Source organism: Carettochelys insculpta, chromosome 2, assembly GCF_033958435.1.
Source record: "Carettochelys insculpta isolate YL-2023 chromosome 2, ASM3395843v1, whole genome shotgun sequence".
Classification (NCBI taxonomy): domain Eukaryota; kingdom Metazoa; phylum Chordata; order Testudines; family Carettochelyidae; genus Carettochelys; species Carettochelys insculpta.
In genome coordinates, this window is record NC_134138.1 from 144,772,771 (window position 1) to 144,787,371 (window position 14,601).

Consider the following 14,601-nt stretch of genomic DNA (forward strand, 5'->3'; position numbering starts at 1 on the left):
AACCAAAACCTTGCCTGTTTTAATTTGACAGTTAATTGATTATTAATTTTAGTAGGAACTAGGTATCAAGATCTTTTATGCAGCATTGAAAATAACATAAGTATTAGGGGAAGCTTTTAAAAAGCAGAACTTAGGCATCCAAATCTCATTTGTAAATCAGAGGATGAGACCCAATTGCCCTTCGTGCCATTGAGAAGTTCCTTCTTAGTCATTATATTTTTTGCTTGCTATATTCTGGCAGACTGCTGTACGAACATGAGCCTCTGATTTAAGAGGGACGCTACATGGCTACAGTAGACAGTCATAGAATCACAGAACACTAGAACTGGAAGGGACCTCTTGGCAGGACCAAATACCATATAGATCAGTGGTTCCCAAACTTTTCAGCTTTACGCCCCCCTTTTGATTTTTGAGACCTTCACACCACCACCTCTTCTTTGCCATCATCAACCCGCACTTTTAACCAAAAATTTAAGTCATAATTTAAAATAAACACAAAAGCTTGATATAAAAATGTTATTTAAAATTAAAAATAAGCACAAATAGGTTTTTTAGACCAAAAATTTAATAAAAATGTAATTTAACATCAAAAACAGCAGAAACTAAATGAATTTAATGTGAAGTCTGATGCTGCCTTTTCTTCACAAGTTGGGAAATCCTGGGTTTGAAAGATGAAAGTACACAACGTAAATCGTTTTTGACATCCACTCGATTTCTTTGTTTCGTTTTTAATGTGAGTAAACTTAAAAAGCTTTGTTCTCATGAGTGTATTTACAAAAATGGAAGAATAATGTGTAGCACTTCTCCACCTTTCAAGTACACTGGGAAATATTTTATCCAAAATTCCTCCAAGCTTAAGTTTTTAAACTTTTTTGCACTTGATTCAGATTTTATTTCCCTTGCTTATTCTTGCCATACTTCTGGCAATGTATTGACATCAACACTGAATGGACTGTATACTAATTTATGAATGGGGTTGCCAGAAAACTTGTCTGGAAAATAACAGAAAGCAGACTCAATGGAGTTGTGCCACCCTGCCCCGAGCCGTGCACTGACTGCTGAAGCCTTAGTGTCCCCCCTCTAGCCTGGGGCCCGCTTATCTCCAGCTTGACCTTAACCCTTGCCACAGGCTGTGATGGCTGGTTCCAGCCCCATGCTGGACATAGTCTGGGCCCGATGGGGACCAGCTCCACACCAAATGGGCTGCTGGCATGGTCCCAGAGCTGCAGGTGTAGCCCGGGCCCTGCAGCAACCAGGTGCAGCCCTGGCTGGGGTGCTGGACACTGTGCCAGCCCCATCCCAGCCCGGAGGCCAACTATGGACCATCCAGGCTAACGGCACAGCCCCAACCTTCTGGGTGCCTGGTGCAGCCCCAGCAGCCCACCCACCTAATCCCTGCGCTGCCAGAGCTGCCTGCCCACCCACCAGCTGCTGGGGCCAGCCCAAGCCGGGGCCACCCACCTGAGCCTCTCCCCTCCCGCAAAGCCAGGCATCACCAGCCCCCCCCCCGCTCTTACCCCATCTCCCTCCCCTTCTCCAAGCCAGGATCCCGCAGCCCCACATCCAAACCTATCCTCATCCTCTTCCCCCCAACCCACACTCCTTTGCAAGAAGCAGCTAGCTCCATGTGGGTCTTTGTCGGCAACCTGCTTTTTATAGCAGATGCACCGGGTCACTCACGTAAAATGGCAGGGGCTGAGATCTAGAAGCAAAGGCCAGCTCTTTCTTGGAGTATGGGGAATGAAGTGTTGGGGGTAGACTGGGTCACCTCAACACCCCCCCCCCGTCAGAATTTCTTCATGCTTCCCAGTTTGGAAACCCATGATCTAGATCATCCCCCATCGATGTCTGTCTAACCTGCTCTTAAATATCACCAGCAATGGATATTTCAGAACCTCCCTAGTTAATCTATTCCAATGTTTAACCACTCTGACAGTTAAGAAGTTTTTCCTAATGTCTAATCTAAACATCCCTTGCATCAGTGTAAGTCCATTGCTCCTTGTCCTATCCTCAGAGGCCAAGGAGAATAATTTTTCTCCCTCCTCCTTGTAACCTGCATTGCAGTACTTGAAAACCACTATTATGTCCCCTCTAAATCTTCTCTTTTCTAAATTAAACAAGCCCAGGTCTTTCATTCTTCCCTCATAGCTCATGTTCTCTAGACCTTTAATCATTCTTGTTGCTCTTCTCTGGACCTTTTCCAATTTCTTCACATCTTTCTTGAAACGTGGTGCCCAGAACTGGACAAAATACTCCAATTGAAGCCTAATGAGTGCCAAGTAGAACAGAAGAATGATTTCTCATCTCTTGCTCACAACATTCTTGTTAATACATCCCAGAATCATGTTTGCTTTTTTGGCAACAGTGTCACACCATTGACTCATATTTAGTTTGTTGTATGCTATGACCCCTAAGTCCCTTTCCGCAGTACTCCTTCCTAGACAGTCGCTTCCCATTCTATATGTATGAAGCTGATTGTTCCTCCCCAAGTGGAGTACTTTGCATTTCTTGTTTACCTCAGACCATTTCTCCAGTTTGTCCAGATGAATCTGAATTATGAGCCTCGCCTTCAAAACAGTTGCAACTCCTCACAGCTAGGTATCATCTGCACACTTAATAAGCATACTCTCTATGCCAATATTTAAATCACTGATGAAGATATTGACCAAAACTGGTCCCAAAACAGATCCCTGTGGAACCCCATTTGTTATACCCTTCCAGCGTGACTGAGAACCATTAATAACTACTCTCTGAAAATGGTTATCCAGCCAGTTATGCACCCCCCTTGTAGTGGCCCCATCTAAGTTATATTTGCTTAGTTTATTGATAAGAAGATTATCTGAGACCATGTCAAATGTGTTACTAAAGTCCAGGTATACGACATCTACCCCTTACCCCCTTGTCCACAAGACTTGTTATCCTGTCAATAAAAGCTATCAGATTGGTCTGACATAATTTGTTCTTTACAAATCCATGCTGGCTCTAACCTATAGCCTTATTTACATACAGGTGTTTGCAGATGAATTCCTTAATTATATGCTCCATTATTTTTCCCAGCACAGAAGTTAAACTGACTAGTCTATAAGTATCAGAGGGGTAGCCATGTTAGTCTGGATCTGTAGCAGCAACAAAGGGTCCTGTGGCACCTTATAGACTAACAGAAAAGTTTAGAGCATGACCTTTCGTGAGTTAACTCACTCCTTCAGATGCAGAAGTGCTGACTAGTCTATAGTTTCCTGGGATGTTCTTTTTTCCCTTTTTATAGATGGGTACTCTGTTTGCCCTTTTCCAGTCTTCTGGAATCTCTCCTGACTTCCAGGACTTTTCAAAGGTAATAGCTAAAGGCTCAGAAGCCTCCTTTATCAGCTCTAGGATGCATTTCATCAGGCCCTGATGACTTGAAGACATCTAATTTTTCTAAGTAATTTTTAACTTGTTTTTTGTGTATGTTATCCTCTAACCCTACCCCCTTCCCAATGGCAAACATTATGTTGGGCATTTCTGCATCAATCAGCCTACTTGATGAAGAGGGAAACAAAGAAGTCATTAAGCACCTCCGCCATTTCCAAGTTTCCTAATATTGTTTGTCCCTCCTCCCTGAGTAGAGGGCCTACCTTGTCCTTGGTCTTCCTCTTGCTCCTAATATATTTATGGAATGATTTTTTGTTAGCCTTTGTGTCTCCAGCTAATTTGAGCTCGTTCTGTGCCTTGGCCTTTCTAATCTTGCCCCTGCATACACTCATTGTTTGCTTATACATCTTTTATAAATTCTCCTACTTTCAACTTTTTATACAACTCCTTTTTGATTTTGAGATCATGCAAGAGCTCCTGGCTCAGCCAAGGTGGTCTTTTAGCATACTTTCTAGCTTTCCTGTGCAGTGGTATAGTTTGCTTTTGAACCCTTAACAATGTCCCTTTGAAAAACTGCCAACTCTCCTCAGTTGTTTTTTCTCTTACTCTTGCTTCCCATGGGACCTTACCTACTAGCTCTCAGAGTTTACCAGAATTTGCTTTTCTGAAATTCCTTATCTTCTCTTTTGCTGTTATTCCTTTCACTATTGCTTGAAATAATGATGTCATGGTTGCTTTCTTCCCAGCTACCTGCCGCTTTCAAATTCTCAACAAGTTCCACTCTATTTGTTAAAATCAAATTTAGAACTGCTTCCCCCCAGTACATGGATTGTAAGATGGATAGAAAGCTGGCTAAACAGATGGGCCAACAAGTAGTGGTCAATGGCTCTTTGTCTGGTTGGCAGTCGATTTCATGAGGAGTGCCTCAAGGATCAGGTCTAGAGTTGGTATGTTCAACATCTTTATTAATGACATGGATGATGAAATGGATTGCACCCTCAGCAAATATGCAGATGACACTAAGCTTGGGGGTCAGGTACATGCATTGGAGGGTGGGGATAGGGTCAAGAATGACCTAGATAAATTGGAGTATTGGAAAAAAGAAATCTGATGCAGTTCAACAAGAAGAAGTGCAAAGTTCTGCACTTGGGATGGAAGAATCTCTAGCACTGTTACAGGCTGGGGACTGACCCGCTAAGTAGCAGTGCAGTACAAAAGGACCTGGGGATTACAGTGAATGAGAAGCCGGATGTGAGGCTAATGGCATAGTGGGGTGCATTAGGAGAAGCATTTCCAGCAGATCTAGGGAAGTTATTATTCCCCTCTATTCGGCACTGGTGATGCCACATCTGGAGTATTGCGTCCAGTTCTGCTCTCCACCCTATCCCTTGCCCAGTATTGAAAGGATGTGGACTCATTGAAGCGGATTCAGCGGAGGGCAATGAAAATTATTATGGGGCTGGAACAGATGACTTTTGAGCGATTTGGGCTTATTTAGGTTGCAGAAGAGAAAACTAAGGGGTGATCGATAGCAGCCTTCAACTTCCTGAAAGGAAGCTCTAAAGAGGATGGTGAGAGACCGCTCTTAATGGTGACGGATGGCAGAACAAGGAGCAATGGTCAGAAGTTACAGAGGGAGAGGAGTAGGTCAGATATTAGGAAAAACTATTTCACCAGGAGGGTGGTGAAGCACTGGAATGTGTTACCGAGACAGGTGGTGGTGCAATTTCCATCACTAGAGGTTTTTAAGTCTTGGCTTGACATAGTCCTGGCTGGGATGATTTAGTTGTGGTTGATCCTGCTTTACTCGGGGCTGGACTACATGACCCCTGAGGGCCCATCCAGCCCTAGAATTATATGATCTTATGAAGCTGGGGTCATGCCACCTGCATTCCTGACCAGCAAAGTTGTCCCCTTCCCTCCAATCCATCTTCTCTTGCTAAGCCACCAACTCCAGGCCAGAGTAACCCTAACACCTCTCCTGGCCTTTGGCATCATAATAGCAGGCTGTGGGAGTGGTTCTGGGAGATTTCACTGGACCATGGGTGGGGCCAGGTGAGGCATGTCGGGAAGGCATTGGCATCCCCTGCCTACTGCCCAGCTTCACTTACAAAACCACTAGTTTACATGTGTTACATATTCTTCCGGTGTTTCACGTAAAGTGTGTGCTGTTTTAATGACACACAGGAACACAAAATCCAGGTTCTGGCAATCTGAACATAACTAGGGTTCGTAATGGGACATGAGATGGTATTTAGGGAACAGAAATGGCCTGTTTTTTACCATTGCCTGGTTGACACAATGTCTAGTGAAGTGTCAGTACAAGACGTCAGTGTTCTGCACCTCTGCTAACCAGTGTGGCCTTACTTAATTGCTTATAGTGGGTTTTAGTGGCTGAATTCTCACAGTTCTGTTGACACCAGTTCCATTTCAGGTACAAATCTGTTCCTTGTCTGTTTACCTAACCTGATATCTGCACTTTTCTCTTCAGCAATCGTCGTCCTTTTCATTACATTAAGACGCAGCAAAAAGGAGCCCCTGATCATTTCCGAGGAGGATGTCCGCGAAAATGTTGTCACATATGATGATGAGGGTGGTGGAGAGGAGGACACTGAGGCGTTTGATATCACAGCCCTGCGGAACCCATCAGCTGCTGAGGAGCTGAAGTATCGGAGGGATGTGCATCCTGATGTGAAGCACACACCCAGGTACCAGCCTTCTTCAAACTTGAACAGTGTAGATGTTCGTGAATTTATTAAACAGAGATTGGCGGAGGCAGACCTTGATCCCAGTGTGCCTCCCTATGACTCCCTACAAACGTATGCATATGAGGGTCAGAAATCAGAAGCCGGATCTATCAGCTCTCTGGATTCAGCCACTACACAATCCGACCAGGATTATAATTATCTTGGTGACTGGGGACCCAAGTTTAAGAAGCTATCTGAACTCTATGGAGAAATAGAATCCGAAAGAACAACTTAGTTACCATCCCTGGAACCAGACGTGTTCCAGTTCCCAAACTGGAGAGAGAACCACAGCAGCGGTAACAATACATGATTGGAGTGCTTGGAGTTGAGCAAGCTGTACATGGTTACTGTAGGAAAAGCCCTTTTCGTATTTGAAACTGGGTTGTTCATGTGGAAGAAAATCAAATTTAAAAAAATGCAGAAAAAGAAAATAACGTTCTTTGTGTATATTTTCAATTGCTCAATAAAGTCTGTGATACCATATCCATAACAGTACCTAAAATAAATGAAATAAATATATGACATTTTTATTGCAATATACTTAAACCTACCAGAACAGCAGCGAGTCTATGGTTGTGCTTGTTTGTGGAGAGAGTTCACTGGAGAGCTAATTTTATGCAGACATTTCTGACATTGCTCTGCTACAGGCTTGGGATCCCAAAATTTATGTAGCTAATGGGGGGCCATTTTTGCTGTGATAAACACCAACAATCTACTCCTTTACCAAAGGGATCCATTGGAACTATCTACTCTAAAGGTCCTTTCATGAGCATTACATTGAATTGTATCGAACCACCAGACTTCAGTTTCATTGTTCCCTTCCCCAGTCTATTCCGCCCTAACAAGTTAATGAAGATAGGGGGTAATTTGCTGCCTTCACAAATACGGATGCAGCACATAGTAACAAGACTTGCACTGTTACTGAGTGGTATGGAAATTGTTGCTTTCATTTTTTGTTTATTTTATTTTTTTTTTAGCCTTTCCACAGGAACCTTGTTCAGCTAAACGGAATGATATGAAATATTCTCTATGCAGTGAAGCAGATGAGGCATAGTCTGTCTCAGTAAAAAGAACTGCAGCAGTACGTTTTAACCTATGCAGTGGTTAGGGTCACTGTGTACCCACAGGGGTGGGGGAGTCAGTGAGTAAAGCTAAGTAGGCTTACATTCCCCTGAGAACAGGAGCTCCAAAGGACAATTTGTGATTTGCTGGATCTCCTATGTCATGTTTATTTTGCATGTGCTACCAAAAAAAAGAAAAATCGAGCTGCTGCTATGAGGTCATGTGAATGTGGGAAATTGAGACAAGGAGTTTAAGACAATGTTTCTGTGTTTTTTTAATATAGTTAAGTATTATGGCCCAAAATGCTGAAACCTCCCCGCAAGCACGGCAAGCTTTGTTATTAAATAAAATCTGATAGCTACACAAATCTATCAAAATCGGGTGACTTGAAAAGAATATTGTAATGTAGAAGTGGTTTTAGTGGGGTAAATTTAGGTTGAGTAAATCAAGATATTTGATTTTTCAATTGTTTATCATTGTGAAATTTGAGTTTTCAGCATTATAACACTTGATCCAAATATTTAGATTTTTCATAGCCAGTGGTTTTGTAACTTAAGTTTCTTCTGGTCTGCATCTTTCTCCACACTCAGCTTATCAAAGGAGCATGATAATCATAGAATCATAATGATGGAAGGGATCTCAGGAGGTCATTAAGTCCAGCCTCCCCTCTCCCCCCTCCGCTCCGCCCCAGGCCCAAAGAGGGATCAACCCTAACTAAATCATCCCAGCTAGAACTTTGTCTCCCAGAGACTTAAAAACCTCTGGGGATGGAGATTCCACCACCTCTCTAAGTGAAGCATTCCAATGCTTTACCACCTTCCTAATATCCAACTACACCTCCTGCTCTGTAACTCTGGCCTTCCTCTTTAGAGACCCCACCAACCCACCCAGGAAGTTGAAGGCACACTGTTGACTCATATCCAGCATCTCGTCCATTGTAGTCCCCATGTCCTTTTGTGCGGCACTGCTACTTAGCCAGTGAGTCCCCAGCCTGTGGCAATGCTTGGGATTCTTCTGTATTAAGTGAAGGACACTGAACTTCTCCTTATTGAACCTCAGCAGATGTCTTTTGGCCCAGTCCTCCACTTTATCTAGGTCACTCTGGACCCTATCCCTAACTTTCAATGTACGTACCTGACCCCCAAGCTTAGTGTCATCTGCAAATTTGCTGAGGGTGCATTCCATTTCATCATCCATGTCATTAATAAAGATGTTGAACAATACCGACTCTAGACCTGATCCTTGAGGCACTTCACATGAAACCGACCGCCAACTAGACAAAGAGCCATTGCTCACTACCCATTGGGCCCGATCATCTAATCAGCCATCTATCCACCTTACAGTCCATATATCCAACCCACACTTCCTTAACAGGCAGGCAAGAATAGTTTGGGACACTGTCAATGTCCACAGAGCCTGTTACCTCATGATAAAAGACAATGATTTGTCAAGAATGACTTGCCCTTGATGAATCCAAGTTGACTGTTCCTGATCTCTTTCCCCTCTTCTGATAAATGATATTTAACAAACTTTAGGAGCAGTGTAGAGCTGCATAAACCCTGGGGGAGCTCATAGAGGTGGACTTACTCCTCAGGCTAAGAGTGGCAGGAGCACACTAGAATTGGGGACTCACAGGCACCTGAACCATGGCCCTATCCCTAGAGCCATGCCACTGCTGCACCACCCCCTTCTCCCTGAGCACCCAGGCTCATGCTGCCCCTTCCACCAAGATCTTGTCTGTGTATGTCCTCATCCTCTCTCATTCTGGTTCTTCTTCTCTAAGCTCCCTGTCGCACAGGGTAGGAAAAGTGGCTGCTATGATACTATAAACTTGGAATGTTCTGCAGTTGTGTGCGGGGCGGGGTTTGAAAAATCAGTGTCCCTCCTCCTCCCCATGCTCTTCTATGGGCTCAGGTGAATGGAAACAAAAGCAATTTTAGTCTCTCATCAAGCAAAGAGCTCAGTTGTATATTGTCTTTACATGAGCCACCTAAGGCAATTAGATGGCTTTTTAGGGCCTTCCTTCTCCACAACATACCTGAACAAGTAACAAACATAGATTGGCCCCTAATGGCCAGCTCACATTCAACATTACTTTGGATTGCTTGCATTTTTACCAGTCTTTCATGATGTTTTTGAAGAATATTTTCCTGTTGATGAGGCTTATGGGACAAATGGTGAGGGAGTTCATGTGACCCAAAAAAGTACATTACCTCACTCACCTAGACACCTTGACAGAAATATTAAAAATTCTTTTAAACTATTTGCTACAGCTGTGCTCTTCTCACAAATGTCTGTTACGGTCTTTCTCAATACCTCCTACTCCCAGGCACAAGCAATGTTATATAAAAATATTGATGCGCAGTGATGAATTTGAACACAAACCAAGTATAAAAAGCATAACAGTTGTAACATGACCAATGTGATTTGGTGGAAAAAAGGTCTATTTTACTTGTAATTAGAGGTTTAGTTCAGTTTCCAGGATGTCTCAGAAGAGAAAGCTTCATAGATGCTCATTCAAGCTGACATCCCTGTTCAGAACAATAATGTGCTCAAAATAGCGATTTCAGCAGGAGTTAAGCACATGCTTAGCCCATGATTAGCACAGGGTTATGTGCTGTCATGAAGTGGGATGGATTCAAGCAGGTGCGTCAGTGCTTTCCTTATTCAGTAGTTCAATAGATTGCTATATTTTTTCCTGCTTTAAATGAGGGTCTGTATTATTTGTTTGTCACCAACTGAGTGCTAGGATAAGGAAGCCACTCTAAGGCAAAACATTTCAAAAGCTACTTACAAGGACAAAAACATTTAAATATGGCTAGTTCCTGGCCAGATGTAATAAATATTACAATTTTGCGATATGGCATCTAGGGAAGTTAAAGCTGAACAAACTCTGTGCGTGCACACACACACACACACACACACACGGAGTATTTGATGCAATATTTGATAAGGTACTTAAATACTAATTGCACCAAGGCTGAATGAAACTTTGAAGCCAAATAAAATTATGCGTAGTTGTACAAGCAGATGGGCTAATGCTTAGTTTTTGATATTGAGCATAAGACTCACCTCTCGTAAGAAGCAAAATTCCCATTTCAGTATGTTCAATGTTTCATATACCATAGCTGCTGTCCTACACGTGTGGAATTCTGTCAAAACAAGTAAGCAGTCCAGTAGCACTTTAAAGACTAACAAAGTAATTTATTAGGCGATGAGCTTTTGTGGGACAGACCCACTTCTTCAGATCATAGCCATACCAGAACAGGCACAGAGAGCCAAATATAGTAATCAAGGTTGACAAAGCAGAAAAATTATTATCAAGGTGAGCAAATCAGAGAGCACAGGGACAGAAGGAGGGGGGAAGTCAAGAATTAGATTAAGCAAAGTATGTAAAAGAGTCCTTATAATGACACAGAAAATTGCCATCCTGGTTCAAACCACGTGTTAATTTGTAACATTTGAATATAAAAGAGAGTTCAACAGCCTCTCTTTCCAAACAGCTGTTAAAGTTCTTTTTCAGTAAAACACAGACTTTCAGGTCATTAACAGAATGGCCCACTCCATTAAAGTGCTCACTGACAGATTTGTGAATCAGGAGTGTTTTTATGTTTGTCTTATGCCCATTAATTCTTTGTCTAAGAGAGTTTGAAGGCTGTCCAATATACAAAGCATGTGGGCATTGTTGGCACATGATGGCATATATGATGTTAACTGAGGAACATGAGAATATGCCCGTGATTCTGTGAATAACCTGGTTAGGTCCAGTGATGGTATCTCCAGAATAGATATGTGGACAAAGTTGGCAAAAGGGCTTGTTGCGAGGAAGAGTTCCAGGTTTGGTATTCTTCTGGTATCATCTGTGGTTGTTGGTGAGACTCTTCATAAGGTTGGGAGGCTGTCTGTAGGAAAGAACAGGTCTGTCACCTAGAGCCTTCTGGAGTGTGGCATCCTCATTAAGGATAGGTTGTAGGTCTTTAATAATGCGTTGCAGTGGTTTGAGTTGGGGGCTGTAGGGTAATGACCAGTGGTATTCTTTTATTGGCGTTTTTGGGCCTATTTTGGAGTAGCTGGTCTCTGGGTATTTATCTGGCCCTGTCAATTTGTTGTTTTTTTTTTATTTCTCCTGGTGGGTAGTTCAGGTTTATGAATATTTGGCAGAGATCTTGCTTTTGGCCGCTGTCAGTTGGATCAGAGCAAATGCGATTGCACCTAAGGACTTGACTGTAAACAATGGATCTAGTTGTGTGTGCAGGATGTAAGCTAGAAGTGTGTAGGTAAGTATAGCGGTAAGTGGGTTTCCGGTAGAGTGTGGTACTGATCAGGCCATCCTTGATTTGTACTGTAGTGTCCAGGAAATGTTTCTCTCGCATGGCGTAGTGGAAGCATAAGTTGTTGGTGGGGTGCATATTGTTAAAGTCTCTGTGGAATTCTTCTAGACTCTCTATACCATGCATCCAAATCATAAAGATGTCATTGATGTATCATAGGTAAAGGCGAGGTAGTAGGGGACGACAGCTGAGGAATCGTTGTTCCAGATCAGCCATAAATATATTAGCATGTTTTGGGGCCATGCAGGTGCCCATAGCAGTTCCACTAATCTGGAATAAATTGTCCCCAAATCAGAAATAATTGTGGGTGAGAACAAAGTTACAGAGGTCAGACACCAAACTGGAATTCCGTGGGTTTTTTTTTAAAGTCCCTTCTATGTGATAGCTCCTAGCAGCTGTGATCTTCAAATGCACTTTTATATATGTCTGCATTACATTGTAAGTCTGCGTGCTATGCTGCCTTTTACTCAAACATCACAGTGCTTGTGGTGTTTGCATGACAAAGAGCAGAATACCAAATGTTCACAGCCACAAAAGAGGATCTTATGACAGGTGGTGAGCAAAGAGGTTTGTCGGATTTTTTCCCTTCACTATCATATTACTTTGGTCTTTGTTTTCTTGTTCCAGAAACAGACTACACCAATATTTGATGCTTATTGTTTTAACATGATTAAACTGAAAAAAGCTAACATATGTAATAAAAGGTATGATCATTTTTATTGCACCTATTGTAAGCAAAAGATACATGCAATGAAAATTATTGTATTAAAATATTTTCTAGCTGTGATTAAGTCTGATTCTGTAGGCTTCACTTAAATCTCTTTGGGATCTTAGTCATTTTTTGCAATAATTTACTGTGCGCTCAGACATTAATTCTACTGCAGCTCTGCCAGATTAAGCATGGAATCGGCTCAGTTTTTACGTAAACTGTATGATCCTGAATCAGAATAAACCGAAATGGCTATAACATCAGTTAAGTTCCGCGTTTCAGGGGTTACTTAACACTTACTACGGGGGAAAAGCAGCACACTAAAGCAGAAGATTTGAAACTTGTGAGATGTCGTCCTTTACCAGATTGGAGAGGAACTTTCGGAGCAGGGAGGAGAGCAGCTACACTCAGCTACAGCCCTGAGCAGCAGTGCTCCACCTTTTGCTTCGGTGGAGCGAGGGCCACTACTTAGTTTCTGCCCTGGGCTCTAGCATACCAATGTTGGATTTGGCAATGAATCAGTTTCTCTGTTGGTGCTACAAGTGATTCCTTAAATGTTTTAAACTGGAAAAAAAATTAATGAATGTCCAAAATAGTTTCCACTGTCTAATTTATATTAGCATTTGTTTCAGCTTGGAAAATGAAAATAAGTGTAATCAACTTTGCTTTCGGGTTTGCATTGCTGCTATATTTGAATTGCATATGCTGCAGAGTCATAGGCATTTCTGTAACTATTTCTATTTGCACATTTAGACATGCAGTGTTTTCTTTTGTTCTTAGGCTTTTTAAAACCTCATTTAAATATTTTCAACCATGTTGGAGTTAACTGTGCCCAATAAACTCCTCTCTACACTGTCATACAAAATAATAAGGAAGAACACTTTAAAAATATAGAGGAGAATAACAAATTCTGGCACATAATGTCATTGTTATGGGATTGCAGTGTACTTAGGACCGTGTCCTTGTCATTCATATAAAATAACACTATGCACTGCAGGTGTGTGTCTTATTTTTCCTAAAGTCTCTAATTTTTATACACACACACAAAAAAGAAAAAATTCAGAAGTATATTTTATTGAATTAGGTTACAAATACCTCCTTAAGAAAATGTCACCATTTGAGGGTGTTACATTTCTTTTTGAATAAAGACAAGGGATAAAATTGTTTTCTTTCATATGTTTATTTTTTTTTCAAATAAAATATGCTTTTTTGCTATGATGGTTGAGTTCCTCATCACTCCTGAACCACAGTTGGTTATTTGCGTGTAAACCTGTATATTGTATGTGTTCATGAGATATAGCCATTTAAAAATAATACATGGTATAGTATACTGAGCTTAATATCAATAATTTTATAGCAACAGAATTTTATGCGCCATATGTCCACTCAGTTGATTCATGGTCTCAGAAAATATACTACAATGTAGAGAGAAAGCAATAAACATTAAAAGATGTTTTTTCACCAGCTTGTATTGTAACTACTACTATTTATGGTGAATAATCCACTCAAATCACCATCATCCTGAAAATGAACTTTTAGATGAATAAAACATGAGCAAAACACTGAATTTCACATACATGGATCTGCAATCACAGCGGGGTTATTATTACTGATACGTAAACAAGAAAGGAAAGAACATGCATAACCACTCTTAGGCACCTACCTGTATACGTAGCTATCATTTTTTCCTAATGAATTTATTGGTTGTTATGAAGACAAGTTGCCTTCCATTAAACAATTCTCATTGATGATTCAGAACAATTGCAAGAATGTCTTCTGGGGACAAGGTACCAGCTGTGACAAATCCCTTGTCAGTTACTTAGGAGTTATGTGCTTCTGGGCAGCTTCTCGTGTGCCTCAGAAACTCACTGAGGCCCGTTGGTTGGGGTGTCCTTTACCCAGCCATAGTTCATCATGAGCCAGTCCAAACTGGAGGTGGAGTAGTACCTCTCCATTGGTCTCAAGATCTTCTGGTTTGGCCCCAAAGGGACAGCCCTCCAGTGGCAATGGCATGAGGGAGGCAAGCCCCGCCGATTGCACTGGACTCTGTCCCAGAGACCCTACGAAGTGGGGGGAAGCTGGTGGGGCTTTTGCCCCTGACCCACAGAAGCGATCTTTCCATAGGCTTCTTCCCCCACCACTTTCCTCTGGTATCTTCTCCCCCGCCTCGCTATACCTTCTTGTTGGGGGTCACTTGACCCTGCTCTCAAAGCCTTCAGGCTCCTTCTCTCTTGGCCTCAAGCCACACCTGCATGCTGCCTGGGAAAGCCTTCTATAGGGTGCCTGGAAGACACAACTGGTCACAGCTACTTGATTGCGTCCTGTTGCTGACTGACTCCTGATGAGCCCCAGGGGCCTATCCAGCCTGCAGGACAGCACCCTCTGTGAACTTAGGAGGGGA

General features: G+C 42.2%; 1 protein-coding gene across 8 annotated transcripts in view; it reads left to right on the top strand.

Annotated features, from left to right (window-relative positions):
- CDH18 (cadherin 18) overlaps positions 1–13,653 on the top strand; it is a 1,028,199-nt gene extending 1,014,546 nt beyond the window's left edge. For all 8 annotated transcript variants that reach the window (XM_074987814.1, XM_074987813.1, XM_074987811.1 and 5 more), the window contains one exon: positions 5,843–13,653. In XM_074987814.1, coding sequence (XP_074843915.1) covers positions 5,843–6,333 — 491 coding nt within the window. In that variant the 3' untranslated portion in view covers positions 6,334–13,653. The remainder of the gene's footprint in view (positions 1–5,842) is intronic.
- The last annotated feature ends 948 nt before the right edge of the window (positions 13,654–14,601 follow it).